Genomic DNA, 17,501 nt, shown 5'->3' with positions numbered 1-17,501 from the left:
CTCTGAGAACAGGTTGCAGTTTGTTCAGGGTCGGACAGAAGCAGCAAGGCTAGAGCTATCAGCACGAATGTAGGTTGGAAGAGGTTGAGGGAGGAAGATCAAGGTTGATAGGAATCCAATTGCTCGGGCAGGACAAACAATGGAGAGAGGGGATAGATATAAGGGAGCCCCAAGAGATCACCGATAGTGGTGCCATTGCCCCTTAGACAGGATTGCCCTCTAGGTAAGTATAGTCGGGAACCGTGTGGGGAGCTAGGAGCCTCAGCATGGAATGTGCCACGCGATGCGTGAAGGGGTTAGCAGTTGATGGACATGACTATGTCGGACGGCGTTGACTAGGCCAAATCGAGGGCGAGACAAACGACCGAGTTGGTTCAGAATCATGTTGATGTTGGTATCAACCCCACCACCACTCCAATGTGTGTGCCATGTATGTACTTCGTACCTGTTTCGGATGGCAAGAACCTACCTACTTACCTAGCCTGGCTCATGGATGCAGGTCCCCCTGCCATAGGCACTAGCACTACGACAACCAACCGACTTCGAAGCCAGGCTCGGACCGGCAACAGCAAGTGCTTGGCCGAGAACGCCAAAGTTGGAGCAAGCACCATCCCGACACATCGACATATGCTAGCCAGGTCGGGCCCGGGGGGGAGATGGCGCCGCCGGGGTTGAGTAACACTGAGTAACAACATAGCTACCTAGGCAGAGAAGGTCCGAGTGGGAGCTTCCTCGAGGCGGTACCTGTGGATCACTTGGAGCAAAAGCAAAGGGAAATGGGGAATATGGCGAAAAAAAGAAATATAAAAACTCTGGCCAAAAAAGGGGGGGCGAGAGTTCGAAAAAAGAAATTTACATGGCAGAACAGTCCAAATGAGGATGTGGAGAAATGGCGCCGAGCAGGGCAGAACTTGTCTTGCAGCATACTAGTTATGCTGGAACGCAATATCGCAGGCCTGGAATGAGGATGTCGGAGGCGACACCGAGCGGGGCCTGGACCCGTTGTAACTGCGAGACAATCCATAACCCCGAGAGGTTGAGAGAAGATGTTTGAAGGACGAGGAAGAGCTGAACGTTCAGCAATCAAACCAAAGGAAGAGAGAGCGACCCTGTCAGAGTACTTGACTCTGCTGGGAAATGGTGGTGGAGACTGGTGGTCTAACGACCTAGGCTGCATCACGCAGCAGTTGGCTGCACGGTCTGCCAAAACGAACAGAGCTGTCATTCATGGCGTCCAATGGCGACGGTCCAGGTAAGCCAAGGTAAGCCAGGTAAGCCTCTAATAAGCCACATACGAAGTTACAAACCGGCTAGAGCCCAGTCAGGTAAGCCTATCCCAATCCCATCCCAGTTCCCATCCCAGTCTTATCCCAGTCGTTGAGGCGATCATGTGGATTGGGTACCTTTCCAGACATAAATTTCGGTGTGTGTCCCGAGATCAACCAGGTACCTCTTCGTACCTAGGTAAGAACCTTATTTGAACACCACCACTTGTGCGTAGACCGAACTCGTACGGCAAACAGGCCGTGCTTAACCAGCGCAGGCAAGCAAGCTGATGAGGTTTAGCAACAACAGCAGCTTTCTTCTTGATTGGCTGGAACAGACTAACTGCCGTTGCGGCATTGTTGGCGCCGACCGTATCGTGAACGAGGTACAGTACAGTACTCCGTACCTACCTACCTAACCCACCTACCTAACCTTTCCTTTCCTTTCCTTTCCTATCAAGTCCTCGGTGTGATGGCCATTTCAGCGAGTAACGGACGGCCCTACTGCTGTGAGCTTGTCTCCCCCTCTCCCTCGGCTGGCAGCGGGCGGGGCACATTGTCACTAGTCTCCTCCTCCTGCGCAAGCCCTGGAGGGGGAGGATCGCCTAGAGTGGGTTCGTTTTGACCACCTTGCTCTGGATCTGGACCTAATGAGCGATAGACGGTGTTTAATAAGACAGGCGCTTCTTCGCCGAGATCTCATCTCACTGACTTGCTTTATCCCTTGAGCATTGGCCTTCATCAGACAAAAACTTATGTATTGTCGATACGCCATTGAAGAGTCCTCAATACAAATCAAACTTGTCGTAGTCCGCCAGGCACGGCTTCGCTTGGCGGGTCTGCAAAGGCGTCCCTTTCGGTCAAAAAGAGGTGTCCCTTGCCTGACTTATTACCCTGCTTCTTCATCACGGCCGTCTGGGTCTGGGATACCCATCTCCCCTTCCGATTTCTCAATCGCTTCCCTGCTCCTCCCATGGAAGAAGCCCGGCTGATGCCATTTAGGGGTCCAGTTGTCAAGCCTCCTTCCCCCCAGCACGGCACGGCAGCTGAGCACGCTTAGGCCTCCGCTATCCCCGATCCCATCCAACAATCCATTGTTAGCTGCAAGGCGATATTTTTGGCCTCGACGCTAGAAATATCCAGGGACCACCAACGGCTAGCCTAGATCGTACATGTCGGCTTGCTGGTTCCTGCGCCGGCCAATCTACCCTGCCCTGGCTGCTCCAATATTAGTATTGATGACGCCACTGCATTCACACGGCTGTCACCAGGTGCGCGGGAGTCGTCCGTGGCCCTAACTAGGTAGGTAGGTAGGTAATCATCGATCGCCTCTCTAAGGGTCAACATCCTCCCTCCGACCAAGTCTAATCTGGCCATGCTCGCCTTCCCTTCGTCTTCAAGACATTGCCCTTGTTAATTTCTTACCTAGAACCACGCAGGCTCGCCATTCATAATCTCCGGGAGCCAATAGTCCGTTCGGCTGGTTTCGGTGACAAGCACGGGGAGTTCGTGCCCGGGTACTCGTGGCTGCCCGGCTGCGCGGCTGCGCTTGGGGTCCCTCCTCCGGCATGCACGCTCAGCATGTCCACGCGTGTCACCAACGGCTGGGATTGCAGCTGCACTCCTATTCGGAATATTCCTTGTGTGTTTTCTGTTGGACAACAAATAACTGTCCCTTAGCCTCATCGATGGCGGACTAGCTGCCACACCTCACACTCTAGCGTACACTCTAAATCAAGTGATCACTTCAAGGCAGGATAGCGCTGTTATACGATTGCTTCCTCTTGACCACTGTCATCCAGATCTTGGAAAACCTCCTGCATCTCTTCCTCGGTAGCCTCGAGGCCCTCGGAGCTCATGAGTTTCGCATCTTTCTCCTCGGCTAGTGCATGTTTGTCAGAATCCAAACAACTTTCTTTTCTTCGTCGGGGGTGTAACGGTTTAGGAACTTACTCTTCGGCTCCACGAGGAGGTTCTCCTGGACCTCACAGTCTGTCAGGATTGACCCATCCCCAATCTCGCTCCTCTTGCCCAGGATACACCTTGTTAGTTTGCAATTCTTGCCAACGACAACACCCTCCATCAGCAGGCATTGTTGCAGCTTCGCGCCCTCGTTGATCTGGCAGTTGGCCCCGACGACAGACTCCTTGATAGACGTTTTCTCCTGCACCGTCACATTTTCGGCCACCAAGCTATCCTGTTTTGTAATGGTCGTGCGGGGTTTGACGCCTTCTGGGTACGCCACTTTCCGGGGATGTGCGAAAGGAGAAGCTTCCTCGGGACCGACCTCTTCAACGGATGGAAGCTTGGCCAGCTGGAGCGAGATCGCCAACAGTAGTCTTGCCGTATCCACTCGCCTTATCAACGGCGCTGTTGGCTGAGAAGGATGGATATACGCTAGCATCGGGGGCACCGTCTCTCGTTCGCTCTCTGTTGTGTGGTTGTCTCCTTTTGCCGCCTGACCATTTCCGGATGTCGTTAGATTTGACGAGCGAACTCTGAGCTCCTCGGGGTCGTCGTCGTCGGGCGACTCCCCGTCGTCCTCTGAAGATCCTGTCTCTTCCTTCTGTTCAACTCGCCCGAAAATCTTGTTCATTCCCAGCTTCTCAGATAAGCCAGTCTGCCATCCTGCCTTCGCCCACCACCCGATAACGTCCTCGCCGATGCTCTCTAGGTGGTCGTTCTCGCTTACGAACTTCATGACCCACTGTGGGAATATGTAGATGTGCGCATCGCGATGGGTGGCTAGCATGCGAATGCGGGGATGCCTTCGCAAAAGGCCATGCCTGAGTGGAAACCCCTTACGCTCTTCCGTCAAATCGTTCAAGGAGTCTGTGGGTAGTGAGTACACGAGTTTTGAGATACTCGGCAGTAGTGACCCTTTCCGCGGCGGCAGAGACGCATGTGTCAAAGGGACAGTCGCAATGAAGTCGGTCTCCTCTCCCTTGATAGGAGTCTCCGTCTTGGTTTCGTACCACACCCCAAGACCACCGCTGCTGGGACCAGCAGAGTCTCCCAGGAGATCTGCCAGGCTGGCTGACTTGACCATCCATGCCTGCAAAAGCCTTTCCCCGCCAAGCTCGCAGACCAGATCACAAGGCAGAACTACGAAGTCGGAAGTCACTATTGACCTGACCTCGGGGAGCCGGAGGATCTCCGCTGTGCCTGTGTTTTGGTCGAGGCCCTCAGGCGCGAGCATATCCGGCCGTGGATGTGGCAAGCTGGTGAGGAAAGGATTGGTGTTCAAGGCAGTGGTGATTGCCTCGGCTGCCGAAGGCGGACATATAAGTGTAATACCTACGCATCATCAGAGAGAAACCCTTGAGTTGTCGGGGCTATCTCAACGGAGAAGAAGAAGAAGAAGCCAGGGCTTCATGTTGAGGTGGGACGACCCCTGAACCCCTTGTTCATGACGCCCTAGCGGAATAAAAACCACGTACTTGTAATTCCCGTGCGGTAGCAGAAATCTATGGGATACCAGACCATAGGCCTGTTGGCGATTGGCAAAAGGGCCTTAGGGTTCTCGTCAGGGTTGGCGGTAAAGGTTGGGAAGCTTGACCCCGGACCGCACAGGATTAGGGCCTGTAAGCCCGGTGCGGCCATAGAGACGGCATGTGGCATTTTTGCAAGTGATTTCCAGAACAATATAGGCTGGTTTCTATGGAAGGAGATATTCAGCTCAGTTCCTTGTGGCCCATCTTGACTCACTCAAGTTCTGATATAATTCTGAAAGAACGTACCCATGGTCCGTGCACCACAAGCCTTGCACGTGAAAGGTCAGGGTTATTACATTTACACCTCCCGTAACCCCAACACACTCACGTTGCCCCCTGACCGAGTACGCTAATTTGACCGGCCAACAACCACAGCCTCGGTCTCGGCTTCCATTGTCCCAGGCGTCAACAACACTGCACTTACCAGCCACCAGCCACCACCAACCAGCGCCCCCCGACCAAGAAGGCAACGCTCTCCACACTTCAGCTCCAGAAACTTTTGCCAAACTCAGAACCGATATTCTCGCGCCAAATTGCTATCGCTTCCACGATCGGCGCATTGTCACTTCCCCCGTCAATGCCATGATCCCTATCGCCTCGTCTCCGTAAATGCCGTCACCATACGATCGTTCCGACCGCGGCTCGTCCCGCGGCCACAGAGTATGGGGCCACTGGGTGCCCCTGGTCCTCACCGTGACAGTCGCGACTGTCGGGCTGGCCGCGTGGGTTTGGAGTCAGCGGAGCGATGACGACCACGACCACGACGATGTCGAGCCGGTCCCGGAAGACCTAGACTATGAGAATGCCGACTACGGCGACAACCCCCCTTACGGCGCCTCGCGTGGTGATGGCGCCGGTGCTGCTGGATCCCCACGGGTGGCCGGCGGCGACTCTCGCCCCGGAGAGACAAGCTACGGAACCACAGCCGCCAACCAAGAAGGATCTGCGGGATGGGGGGCCCGTATGTCGGGCGCATTGCGCCGCACGCCTAGTCCGCAACAGTTCCTAGACACCGCGGGCAAGACGGTCGCTGCCGGTGTCGCCGCCGCTGGCGCGGCTGTGGGGAGCGCCCTCTCTTCCATCCGGGAGGAAGACAAAGCCGCGTATGCGGACCATGAGACCTGGTCCGAGGAGGCGGATGCTAAAAGGGAGAGACCGGCCAAGTCTTCGCAGGCCAGCGGTGCCGGCGGCGGCGCCAGTGGTGCTAGCGGGCGCCGGAAGACCGTGGCAATTGTGGTCTCGGCTGACGGCCATTCCGAGGATGTCGACGCCGATGAATTCCATGAGCATGCAGTAAGTTCTCTAGTCGAGTCATCCCGATATAATGTGTTCCTGACAGACCGCTAGTCCATACTTTCTCATATACCCAGCAACATCGACTTCTCTAAGGTCAAACTGTTCATCCTGATCTATGCTCCCGGCCTTAAGGACCAGTCAGGCGATTCGGCAAACGATTTGCCGCCTATATCCCTAACCTCCTCTTATTCCAACATTGGCCATGATCAGGCTCAATCACCAGGCGACGAGGCCAAGAGTCCGCTGTGAGTCTCCTTCTTTCCATTGGTCTGATGGCCTACACTGACACCCGTCCTAGACTGGCCGGGTCCTCCACCAACCCGGCATACAGTGCCGTGTACTCGCAAGCTCTAGGGCTTGTCGAGAAGGAGTCGATGGTGATGCCGTTCACAACAGCCAATGGCCACATCCACATGCTGCGCCATCTGGAGCCTGAAGTGGTCTATCTACAAGAATCCCTCGCAGGCGACAATGGAGGCGTGGTTACGCAGTTGCAGACATGGCTCCGACACGACGTCATCCTCGTCGTCGGCGCCGAGAGTGGCCATGGAGGGCTTGCCGACAGCGAGTCCGAGGCGGAGAAGCCTGAAAAGGCGATAGAGAAGTGGTGGCACAGGGAAGACCGAGTGGGCCGGGGCCGGGGAGTTGTCGTAGTTGACGGGATGAGAGTGCATGATGATTGGGCACGCAGAGTGCAAGGAAAGGAATGATTGATTCGTCCACAGAGGCGTGCATCGGGGGGGGGGTTCCGCTAACACACACTTATTTTTGAATATATGATTTATGTAGGGAAAACCTTCAGCACTGAACAATTCTAGCGAGTGGCAATCGCATACTTTATGATCCGGAGTACCTGGTAGTTTAAACTCTTCTCCAAGGTTCGTGAACACAGAAAATAAGGTGTGGGTTTGGGTGTAGGTTTGGGTGTAAGTTTGGTGTAAGTTTGGGTGTCACGTGACTTAAGCTTTGTCTCTGGCTGGGTCATTATTACGGGGCTCACGTTTGTCCCTCGCTCAGCACCTGGCCTTTGTTTGAATCCGTCTTTATTCTCCAAATGTGACTTCACGTCAACCCCACACACAAGAGAGACCCCATCGTTTCGAGGGGAGCCTCCTATCTTCGCGATATTTCTCATTCAAACATTTCTACCCAAGGAGCGCGCGACACGGATGCGAATCACCTGATTTTTCCATCGGCCGTTTCGGAGCTTCCCTCGCGGAGCGACATCCTTCCGGAGGTGTGCGGCTGCCACCGCGGATCGTCACGCCTTCTGCCACTTGACCATCTTCCACCCCATCTTGATACTCGCTATTCCGACCGATGCTTGTTGGCCACCCGTCCTCTGCGCATGCCCTGAGTTCTTAGTTGCGGAGGAGGGAACCGGTCAACCCAGGAAGCTGCGCTCAACACCTTCGCACCCAGAAAGCCATGGCGCCTATCGTTACGGCGGTTCAATCAAGCGGCGCGTCTAAGATTAAACGCCCAATCCCGCCCGGCATACAGACAAATGGAGGCAGTTCTTCGCGATCGTCGCCGTCGCCGTCCATGTCTGCGAAGCGACCCCCATCCGGTGCCCGACAACCGTCAAATCCCCCGAACACGGCCGGAGCAAATACATCGTCAGCGCGTCCTCCCAACAGACCGCGCCCGGGCTTGTCGGGCCAGATTCTGGGACGCGGGCAGAGGAGTGCTGGTCTGAGGTCCGCTAGTATCGTCCCGGACTTTGATATGTCCCCCGCGGTCGATCCCCCGCCATACGGTAAGGACTTCTCGCAGAATGGTGCTTTCGAGGCTATCGCTTACATCCCTCTAGTGGTCACCGACAACTATATTCTCAAGAAATATGCTGGGAGGCCCCCCTCTCTGGTTGTACACCTGCACCCAACACACTTCCGGTTCGACAAGCAGGAGGGGATGTTTCAGTACAAATCGCCCATGAAGTTATTTCTGGAACACCTCAAGTCTCGCACCGTCCCCCACGATATGCTCGAGTATTTCATCCAGTGGGGGGTGCCGTTCTACGAAAATTGCTTGATTGTCCAGGTACATGACCACAAGTCGATTGCGCAATCTAAAGATGTCGCCAGGCCTACCTCGGCGTCCAGCAAGACGGTTCCGTTCTCTATCCATAACTATAACCCCTACCTAACACCATCACCCTACGTGCCGTACCCTAAGGAGAATCTTGATGCGATGGGCGAGAATGGGGCGGTCATGGAGGCTGAGTCGAGGGAAAAGACAGCCGAAAAGAAGGACAAGGCGAATATGCCCGCGCCAGGTGCGCCGGGTGACGGGCAGAAAGGCAAAACTGCGGCAAAGGCCAGGGTCCACACTATCGTCCTTCACCCTACTCAGCAGACCCTACAGATGGATCTGGCTCTCAAGACGGTTACTCCCCGTGGGGCATCTGATGCGCGAGCAGATGGTCTTGGGCCCCCTCCAACGCCGCACGCTCCTGTACCGCCGACACCGACAGCCTCGACCATGCCACCGCCCAACAAGAGGCAGAAGCGGGAACGGATGGAGCTTGATGGCAGCAGTGTATACGCAGCGGAAGCCCAAATCTTGCTCGCCACGACCGCGCCTCTGGATCTAGAGCCGACGAGGAATGTAGAGGAGACAATCATGAAGCTGGAAAGCCAAGCTCATCCCGGACATTCTCATAAACCGCCACAACCCAAGACCAGAAAGAGAACGGTCGCCGAGATGGCAGCAGATGAAGCTCTTGCGGCAGATCAGGAGAGATTCATGTTGACAATCGATGAGAGACTGTCCTCCAAGGTCGCTGGCGCCCAGAGCGCGGCCAATGGTGCAGACGGCGACGGCCAGACCGGCGCGGCGGCTTGGGAGCCGAGGTTCGAGCGCTTCGAGGTCATCGCGGACATCAAGAGAGAGCACGCGGAAAAGAAGGAGCAAGAGAGGATAAAGCAAGTCGAAAACGAGCGGAGACTGGCATTGCAAAAGCAGCAACAACAGCAGCAACAGCAGGCAGAGCAACATGCAGCTCTAGTTGCTCAACAGCGGGTCGCAGACGAGCAGCGGCGGAGAGAACAGGCAACGGCCCGGGAGCAGCAACGTCTAGACGCTCAACGCCGCGCGATGCACGTCCAAGCCCAAGCCCAGGCTCAAGCCCAGGCTCAGGCTCAGGCTCAAGCCCAGGCTCAGGCGCAGGCTCAAGCCCAGGCTCAAGCCCAAGCCCAGGCTCAGGCGCAGGCTCAGGCCCAAGCTCAAGCCCAAGCCCAAGCCCAAGCCCAAGCCCAAGCCCAAGCTCGCGCAGAACAAGCCCAGGCTGCGGCACAAAACAACATCGCTGCCACGATGGGGCAAAACTCCCACGCCCACCCGGCGGTGAGCGGGCCGATGCCGAATGGGCTAGCAAATGCAATAGCCGCTCAGGGGCGCTTCCACCAAGTCCCACAGCAGGCTGTTTCGTCGCCCATCGTTCGCCAAAACACGCCACAGAATATGTCGTCGCCGATGGTTGGAAACGTTTCCATGCAGCATTCGAACTCCAGCATGGGGGTCAGCCCGCCAAGATCGTCGTCAGCTGTCCAAAACCACGCATCAATGTCTGTCCCAATGGCCGTCAGCATGTCTGCTCGGGGTAGCCAACAAAGCCACCCATCAGGGACTCCGAGGATGCGCAACGTAACGCCGAACATGTCGCACTCTACGCCGATCAGCCGACCCCAGGTTGTTCAGACCCCACGCATGTCGCAGGCCAGCCCACCGCCGGGCATGATGACGCCTGCTCAGCAGGTGGGACAAGCCATGCTGATGAACAACCAAGGGGTACCGCAACAGCTGCAGAACCAAAACTTGATGGCCGCTCATATCGCGGCCCAGCAGCGTCTACAGCAGCAGCAGCAGCATATGGCGGCAATGCAGCAGGGGGGAATGATGCCGGGCACTCCAAGCAACCAGCACATGACGGCACAGCAGCAGCAAGCGCTCCAGCAGAGGATGTTGCAGCACCAGATGATGGCCATGCAGCGGAACCAGATGGCCAACCAGCAAAGCCAGGCGCAGATTGCTCGACAGTACCAGCAGCAGTTCAACAACCTGCAGAACAACATGCAACAGCAAATGCATGCTGGTCAGATGCAGAATCATATGCAGCGCCAGATGTCGGCGGCCTCCCAGGGGCAGAACATGATGAACGCCGGCGGAATGAGCCCTGCCGCTCAGATTGCCGCCATGCAACAGATGCAGCAGATGCAGCAACAGCAGCAGCAACAACAGCAACAATCTCAACAGATGGGACAACAGCAGCAACAAGGAGCACCGAACCAGGTACTCGCGAACCAGATTCGGGCCCAATCAACCATCTTCTTCCAGAAGAACCTGCCAACTCTGGCCGAGAGGTACGGTGGCGTGAACAACATACCCCCCGACGTCTTGGAGAGCCTCAAGAGAACGTGCGCCAACCAGGCCCGGAGTACTATCATGCATGTTGTCCAGCAGAGGCAGGCCAATGCCCAGGCTGCCATGTTGCAGCAGCAGCAGCAGCAGCAGCAACAACAGCAACAACAACAGCACCAGGCTGCTATGCAAGGAATGATGCCGCAGGGTATGTAGAACTACCCTTTCGGTGCCGCATTCTGCCCGCTCAGTGCGGCTGTCCCTGTCCCAACGTGGGGGGCAGACGCACGGCGAGACGGATTAATGGATATGGGAGAAGTTTGCCTACCACATGGGCAAGTCTATGTGCCGTATTGGTGAAGCGTTGTTTTGGGGAGAGTTTTTCTTCTTTTTCTTTTGTCGGAGCGGATGGGGTTGGTTGCTTGTGTGGATCAAGGCTAAAACCGACAAAACACGGAGTTGCGGAGCTATTCAAGGCTCGATATGGGCGGTCATATTTGATTTTTCTCTTGGGAAGGCATTCTTACTATACCCCAGGGGCGGAATCGGTTTGTGCATTGGGATCGTGGGATCGTGGGATCTGTTGTGGGAAAGGGCTGAGCGATCGTCTATTTTCTGATGAAAGACAGCTTGCATGGAGTCCCTATGACAATCACCTTTACTGTATGATATAACGCTAAAAACATCATCAGCCTCCCAGACGAGGGTTGTCCGGCTGTTGATCTGCACCAAGTATGTGGTTATGTAATCTATGAAATGGCATGGTTGGAGTTGACCTGACATCAGAGGCTTGAGAAAAAGCACGGACCCCTATGTAATCAACGCTGTGGCGGGACTTCGGCAGTCAGCCAAGCCAACAACGTCAAGTGCACACGAGCTAAGATCTTCCATAGTCGGCAGCTTGATCAGATGAGACCTTGATTTGGCTGAATTCCTACGCCTTGGATGGCCATCTCATCTGCGCAACAGTAATAACACCTGATTGTCTGCTTGCTTCTTTCCCATTCCCAGCTCTCTCTCTTCGAATCTAGGCTGCGAGCAGCTTGCAGATAGCTCCATTCTCGTCCAACATGAAGTGGCCACGCATGCCTCCAGCCGGGGCTGCCGCACTGGCAACCCTTCTCCTTGCGCCCTTACCAGCTTCAGCCATGCTTCGGTGCAAGGAGCTCGTCGTAGACAACCAGAAGTTTGATTTTGGCGAGCTGGCAGGGCCTCATACAATCACCACGAGCGAGTTCCACCCTCCGACTTACACAAACACCACCTACACTCTCGACATCTGCGCCTTCTTGAAGAGAGATGGTGACGCGAAGAAGGATGAAGACTGCCCGAATGGCACAAGAGGTATGACGTCTTATACAAACGCGCCGCATCTTTAATCGCTAGACTAACCCGGCTTCCCGTGACACCCAGTCTGCGCGGTAAGGCACAAGATCGACCCGCGAAAGGAGGGCAAAAACGCCGACGAAGTCACCCACGTCATCCCGATTGCCGGAAACCTGCTCGAACACGGCGGCAAGGACTTTGAATGGGCAGCCGAGCGCCTCGCCACGTCCGACGTCCCCGGCGACTCGACGAAGGAGGGCGTCCGGCTCACCCTCAAGGGCGGCGTGTACGAGGCGCGCGAGCAGAGGACCGTGATCGAGATGCTGTGCGATAAGAGCCGCACTGGCCTCGAGGGCGAGTGGGAGTCCAAGGAGAAGGGCAAGGGTGAGGACAAGGGCAAGGATAACGAAAAGAATGTCCCCGACGACGATGCCGAGACAGAGAGGCTGCGTAGCCTGCTTGGAAGGAAGGCAGATGGTACGGCGGGGATCGACGACTTGGGCTACCCGGAGAAGCAGCTTAAGAAGGCCGACACGGCCCTGTTGTGGGAGGGCTACGGCCACTCCCAGGATGACAAGGTTGACATCCTCAGGCTCACTTGGCACACCAAGTACGCCTGTGAGAACGGCTCTTCGCCCTCTGGCTCGGACAATAGCTGGGGATTCTTCACGTGGATGGTCATTCTGTAAGTTGTCCCTTTTCCCCACACAAACGGGACCACCAAAGCTTGCGTCAGGCATGTTAACCACCCGGCACTCAGAGTCTTCATGGGGACGGCGTCGTATCTGATCTTCGGGTCATGGCTCAACTATTACCGCTACGGTGCGCGAGGCTGGGATCTCCTTCCACACGCCGACACGCTTCGCGACCTCCCCTACTTGCTCAAGGACTGGACCCGCCGAGTCCTGAATACCGTGCAGGGAAGTGGAAGCAGGGGCGGATACTCTGCCGTCTGAGGACGGCGAGGCATTTCGACTTAACGTGCTTCGAGTGTATTACCCGTCGGTGCTTTGATGTTCAGGGTCAAGGGGAAGGGGTTGCATTTGCGCGCAGCGGCTTGTCTCGGCCAACCCTTGCTGGGCGGACGGCGTTGGGGTTTGGGACTCATTTTACTGGTTAACGATGCCGAGTTGCATTCGTGTAGAACAATAACTCGCACTCCTTTAGCATTTAGAAACGGAGTTGCTCAGTTATGGGGGGGGTTCTTTTCCTTGGGAAGCCTCCATCATTTCAACGCTTTTGGGTGCTCTATTGCTTGGCTGTTCACATGGAAGCTAAAAGTCAAGTGGAGCCGAGCTCCGCCAGCTCCAGCTTAAAGCTTATCAAGGTCGAGCCGTGCCGAGGTACAACATGCTGACAGGACAGCCTGAACAATGAAATGGTCATTCCTCGCAAAAGATATCAATAAATTGGGCAATCATCCGTACAATCACGTTGGCATTCCATTTCCGTTTGGGTGATCAGAATAGAGTATCAAAAACAGAATCCAACCGTCATGTCCGCAAAAGACTCGAGCGCCCCGCTCTTCACGGTTCCCATACCGGCATCCGAGCCCCACCCGGGCGGCGCGGTGGTCTGCACGGAGGTCAGGCCGGCCGTGTACCTGCTAACGTTCACGTCGCCGCCGGACAACCGGGTGACGACGGCGTTTTGCGACGCCATGCTGGCGGCGCTGGACCTGCTCGAGTTCGGCGGCCACGCCCCGGGCGTCGTCGTCACCACGAGCGGCATCCCAAAGTTCTACTCCAACGGGCTCGACCTCGCGCACGCGGCCGGCACCCCCGGGTTCTGGTCCGGGAAGCTGTATAAGCTGTTTAGGCGGTTCCTGACGTGAGTGCACCTCTGGTTCTCGGCCCTCGTCCTCACCTCGTGTATTTTGAGAGCATCCGTTCCCGCCCCGTCCCAGCTTGCGTCCCTATCGATGTCATCGTAGATTACACCCCTTTCTCCCACCTCCGTCTCTCACTCTCCCCCTCCCCCACTCCCCCTCACAGGCAAGAAAAAAAGATTAACCCCCCCCCCCCAACACCAGCTACCCCTACCCGACAATCGCCCTCATAAACGGCCACGCCTTCGCAGCAGGCCTTATGCTGGCCATGCACCACGACTACCGCGTCATGAGCCCCGCGCGCGGCTTCGCGTGCCTCAACGAGCTCGACTTCGGCGCTCCGCTCAAGCCCGCCATGAGCGCCATCTTCCGCGCCAAGCTCGCGGCGCCGGCCTACCGCGACCTGGTCCTCGAGGCGCGCCGGTTCGGGGGCCCCGAGGCGCTGGAGAGGGGCATCGTCGATGCGGTGGGGGGGCTGGAGGACGGGGTGCTGGAGGGGTTGGTTGGGCCTAGGGGGCTGGTGGGGAAGGGGAGGTCGGGGGTGTATGGGGTGCTGAAGGCGGAGATGTATAGGGAGTGTATTGGGTATTTGACGGAGGAGGGACATGAGAGGGAGGAGCAGCGGGATAGGAGGGGGGCGGAGGAGGATGAGGTGAGGAGGGAGCGTGGGAGGCGGAGGGTGGCGGAGTGGAAGGCAAAGGGGAAGTTGTGAGGTACGGGAGGGCCGTGAGTAAGGGTAAGGGGTAAGGGGTTCACGGAATCACGGAATTATGGCGCTGCTATAACTTGTGTTTGTTTCCATACGTTGTCCTTCTCCTGATCGTGTACTATTAAATAAATAAATACTGTCGCAAACATAAATGCCAGCCAGACCATTTAACAGGCCAAAGCCCAGTTGGATATCACAAACCACACACTCTCCAAGAACCGCATAAACATTCATTCTCTAGGGCAAGACAGCCCCACTATGCCCTGGCGCCAGCGCCCCCTCCCGAGGCCACGACAACCCCTGGCTGCTCGCCCTCCCCACCAGGAGCCTCCGAGTGGACACCGTTCTGCCCCGCCACGGCGTCGCCTCCGGGGGCCGGGTTGTAGGCGGCGGTGCCCTGGCTCGGGTCCGCGGCAAGGCCGTACCAGGCGATGACGGAGATGCCGAGGATACCGCTCAGGCAGCTGAAGACGAGGGCGACGATGCCGCGCGCGGTGAATCTATTGGTTAGTGGTGTGGTGGTTAGTCAAAGTCTCTTTTCATCGTTTCTGAAAGGAGGACAAAGGAACATATCAGAGTAAGAGGAGACTCACCCTGCAGGTAGAGGCTTCGGCGGGGTCGGCTGGCCATCCAGATTCAGGAAGTCGGCCGTGTTTCCGGCCGCATTTCCGGCGGTAGGGACGTTTTCCGATACGCAGACATCGAGATGTCCCTTGGGGATCTGGATAGTCTTCTGCAGCTCCAGGGGTGCCTCGACGAAGGTGGCGATGAGACCCGAGACTACGTGCCATTCAATGTGGCAGTGGAAGAGCCAGACGCCTGGAGGAGGCAGGGTTCAGTCAGCTCTGGCACAGATATATATAAAATAAATAAATAAAATAAAATAGAAAAAGCTTGGCTGGTTCGGTTTACCTGGGTTGTTGGCCTTGAAGCGCAAGACAATGTTGCCGGTCGGGTAGAGAACAAGAGTGTCTCGTCGCATCGGAACCGGGCTGAAGTCGGCCGAGGTGACGTTGGAATCCACAAACGTGCCCGCGTCCTCCTCGGAGCGCCAAACAGCCTGGAAGGCGTGGCCGTGAAGATGGAACGGATGCTTTCCTGTGTCTAGGTTGTCCACTATGATCTCGACGATCTGGCCTTTTTCCAAGACGAAGGGGTGCGTGTAAGTTCCGTAGACTTGGGGGTTGGTGGCAAGTTCTCCCGCGCTGAGCACAGTATACAGAGTTGGGACCTTTGGACGCTGGTAGGTGATGTCGTCGAAGAAGGCACTTTCGAGTCATGGTTAGCCACGCGTTGGTGGGAACTAGATGGATGGGAGTCTTACTAGTTTGCACCATCCCCGAGATTGTCCATGATGACACTCAGATGAACCGTCTGGTCTGGCTCGCCGAGGATAGGTTCCTTGTCGTGAGGTACCAAAGTAACATCGTCGAACTCATAAAACTCATCTACAAGTGCGGGATCCGGGAAAGGCTTCGAATCGTCGTATGTCAGCCACCCGGTTACGTTGTAGTTCAGATCATCGGGAAGCGTGTCGAACAAGGTCTATGATTATTAACCCATGTTAGCCTTGACAACGACCCTCACACGCCGGGAGTATATATGCGACAACTCACAGTATCCATGCTGGCCACAAATGGGAAGTTCGCATCGGTCTCGTTCTTGGCGGTGATCAGGAAGCTGCACCGCTGAGCGGCAGCCAAGTATATCATGCTCGCCTCCGCAGGCTCGTGGTAGACGCCGTCGACCTCGACAATGGTGATGTTGTGGCCCTCAAACCAGATGTACTGTCCAGCGAAGGCGCCAATGTTTACCATGCGGATGAAGTATGTCTTGCCAGGCTGGACTGGGATTTTCAGGTCCTGGGTATCGTTAAACAAAGCGGCCTTCGGGACCGGCTCTGCGCCGCTCGGGTTGGCCTTGCTGATGAAAAAGGAGATGAGGTCGGGCATCTGGTCATGGTACCAGTCGGAGACGCTCAAGACGAGCTCCTCGTCATACTGATCCTTGAAGGGGTTCTTAGGGTCATGGATGATCAGAGGTCCCCTAAGGCCGTCTGGATATTGGCCCTTGTCGTGTGAGTGGTACCAGTAGGTCCCTGGTTGATCAATCTGTCCAACAAGAATGTTATTTATCACACCCCCAGATTCGCGGAACGGGGGCTCTGCTCACGGTGAAATTGTACGTGAAGCGGGATCCCGGCGGGATTGAGCACTGTGAGACCTGGACGGGGCCGTCCATATGTGTGGCATTATTCATGAACAAGCCATGGAAATGCAGAGAGGTGGTCTGGTTCCCCAGAGAGTTGAGGACATTGACGATGACTCTGTCCCCAACTTCGGCCTCGATGATTGGAATCGGCCATTGGCCATTGATTCCAATGGTAGGGCGGTCTGCCTGCCCATCTGGATTCGCGGTCAACCACCCGATTTCGAAGTCGTACGTGACTGTTGCAGCCCAGCCGAGTGATACAAACTGGAGAAGCAGAGCAAGCGGGAGGAGAACACAATGGACGCCCCACACGGCGGCCATGTTTGGTGATTTATAAGTTATGAAGTATGAGATTGATGCTTGAATTGGTGGAACTGGAAGGGACAATGTGCTCAAACACGAGCAACAATTCGCATATAGAGGACATGCACGTTGGGGTAGCTCCAGCGCCAGAACAGCTCCATCCCGAATACCCGACTTTCCCAGAGTCTTCTTAATGAACCTGCTGCGGGCGAGCACGGCACCTCCGAGTTCGGCAAGCCATCCATGGCTCCCTTCGGCTGGCACTGGCACTGGCCTCTTCCATATGGTCAAACCCGTCAAACCCTGGGCTGATGATATGAGCCACAGTGGAGCAAGCTAGAAATATCTTATCAATCGAATCACTCCGACACCACGATATTATCTGATCGTCTGGGGGTCATGCGCGCTCAGGTGTGATTGGCTGCCAGGTTCGAGCCGGTCAAACAACCCCCATCCTTTTTGGGTCTGTGGCCGAATGAGCGTTGCAGATTTAAATGGCCTGATGCAGGCGACCAATCTAGCCCCTGCCGGATAATAACTAGTCGGGAAGCTTGACTGAAAGCTTCTATGGAAAGCTTGAACCCCTAGTGGAGTCTTGGCCGATGGCCCGTGGGGTGCAGCTGTTTCGCCCGGAAACTGAGCTTTGATTTCTGTCTGCACCCTGCAACGCCCAGTCGTTGAACGAGTTTCGATCTGATAATGCCTCT

The 17,501-nt window shown here is 56.1% G+C and overlaps 6 protein-coding genes across 6 annotated transcripts; 4 read left to right on the top strand and 2 right to left on the bottom strand.

The window, feature by feature from the left end:
• Nucleotides 1–3,031: 3,031 nt before the first annotated feature.
• Nucleotides 3,032–4,886, bottom strand: QBC33DRAFT_579640 (nucleotide-diphospho-sugar transferase; the record flags this gene model as incomplete). Its single annotated transcript, XM_060431154.1, has 3 exons — nt 3,032–3,147; nt 3,219–4,562; nt 4,706–4,886. The coding sequence occupies 3 exons, from the start codon at nt 4,884–4,886 to the stop codon at nt 3,032–3,034; spliced, it is 1,641 nt and encodes a 546-aa protein (XP_060281735.1).
• A 258-nt stretch (nt 4,887–5,144) lies between these two features.
• Nucleotides 5,145–6,881, top strand: QBC33DRAFT_544543 (uncharacterized protein). Its single transcript, XM_060428466.1, has 3 exons — nt 5,145–6,052; nt 6,107–6,300; nt 6,354–6,881. The coding sequence occupies exons 1-3, from the start codon at nt 5,369–5,371 to the stop codon at nt 6,763–6,765; spliced, it is 1,290 nt and encodes a 429-aa protein (XP_060281734.1). The 5' UTR covers nt 5,145–5,368; the 3' UTR covers nt 6,766–6,881.
• A 480-nt stretch (nt 6,882–7,361) lies between these two features.
• Nucleotides 7,362–10,761, top strand: QBC33DRAFT_143936 (Spt20 family-domain-containing protein). Its single transcript, XM_060422129.1, has 2 exons — nt 7,362–7,814; nt 7,869–10,761. The coding sequence occupies exons 1-2, from the start codon at nt 7,484–7,486 to the stop codon at nt 10,631–10,633; spliced, it is 3,096 nt and encodes a 1,031-aa protein (XP_060281733.1). The 5' UTR covers nt 7,362–7,483; the 3' UTR covers nt 10,634–10,761.
• A 741-nt stretch (nt 10,762–11,502) lies between these two features.
• QBC33DRAFT_579637 (autophagy-related protein 27) lies at nt 11,503–12,699 on the top strand (the record flags this gene model as incomplete). The annotated part of the gene is made up of 3 exons (XM_060431153.1): nt 11,503–11,761; nt 11,831–12,428; nt 12,504–12,699. 3 exons carry the CDS (start codon nt 11,503–11,505, stop codon nt 12,697–12,699), a joined length of 1,053 nt encoding a protein of 350 aa, XP_060281732.1.
• A 270-nt stretch (nt 12,700–12,969) lies between these two features.
• On the top strand, nt 12,970–14,768 carry QBC33DRAFT_591181 (enoyl-CoA delta isomerase 3). The gene is made up of 2 exons (XM_060431638.1): nt 12,970–13,573; nt 13,776–14,768. Exons 1-2 carry the CDS (start codon nt 13,239–13,241, stop codon nt 14,281–14,283), a joined length of 843 nt encoding a protein of 280 aa, XP_060281731.1. The 5' UTR covers nt 12,970–13,238; the 3' UTR covers nt 14,284–14,768.
• QBC33DRAFT_455402 (Cupredoxin) lies at nt 14,537–16,812 on the bottom strand (the record flags this gene model as incomplete). Its single annotated transcript, XM_060424770.1, has 6 exons — nt 14,537–14,780; nt 14,874–15,099; nt 15,193–15,548; nt 15,605–15,825; nt 15,897–16,391; nt 16,453–16,812. The coding sequence occupies 6 exons, from the start codon at nt 16,810–16,812 to the stop codon at nt 14,537–14,539; spliced, it is 1,902 nt and encodes a 633-aa protein (XP_060281730.1).
• Nucleotides 16,813–17,501: the final 689 nt, after the last annotated feature.

Source organism: Phialemonium atrogriseum, assembly GCF_030411735.1.
Source record: "Phialemonium atrogriseum strain 8032-3 unplaced genomic scaffold QBC33scaffold_19, whole genome shotgun sequence".
NCBI classification, from domain to species: domain Eukaryota; kingdom Fungi; phylum Ascomycota; class Sordariomycetes; order Cephalothecales; family Cephalothecaceae; genus Phialemonium; species Phialemonium atrogriseum.
This window is presented reverse-complemented; position numbering and strand designations above follow the sequence as displayed.

Bases quoted from the DNA above. Each gene is read 5' to 3' on its own strand.
- QBC33DRAFT_544543 (XM_060428466.1), top strand. From the start codon at position 5,369: ATGCCGTCACCATACGATCGTTCCGACCGCGGCTCGTCCCGCGGCCAC. The intron at 6,053-6,106 runs GTAAGTTCTCTA...ACAGACCGCTAG, and splicing joins ATGAATTCCATGAGCATGCA to TCCATACTTTCTCATATACC. The intron at 6,301-6,353 runs GTGAGTCTCCTT...CACCCGTCCTAG, and splicing joins GACGAGGCCAAGAGTCCGCT to ACTGGCCGGGTCCTCCACCA.
- QBC33DRAFT_143936 (XM_060422129.1), top strand. From the start codon at position 7,484: ATGGCGCCTATCGTTACGGCGGTTCAATCAAGCGGCGCGTCTAAGATT. The intron at 7,815-7,868 runs GTAAGGACTTCT...ACATCCCTCTAG, and splicing joins GGTCGATCCCCCGCCATACG to TGGTCACCGACAACTATATT.
- QBC33DRAFT_591181 (XM_060431638.1), top strand. From the start codon at position 13,239: ATGTCCGCAAAAGACTCGAGCGCCCCGCTCTTCACGGTTCCCATACCG. The intron at 13,574-13,775 runs GTGAGTGCACCT...CCCCAACACCAG, and splicing joins CTGTTTAGGCGGTTCCTGAC to CTACCCCTACCCGACAATCG.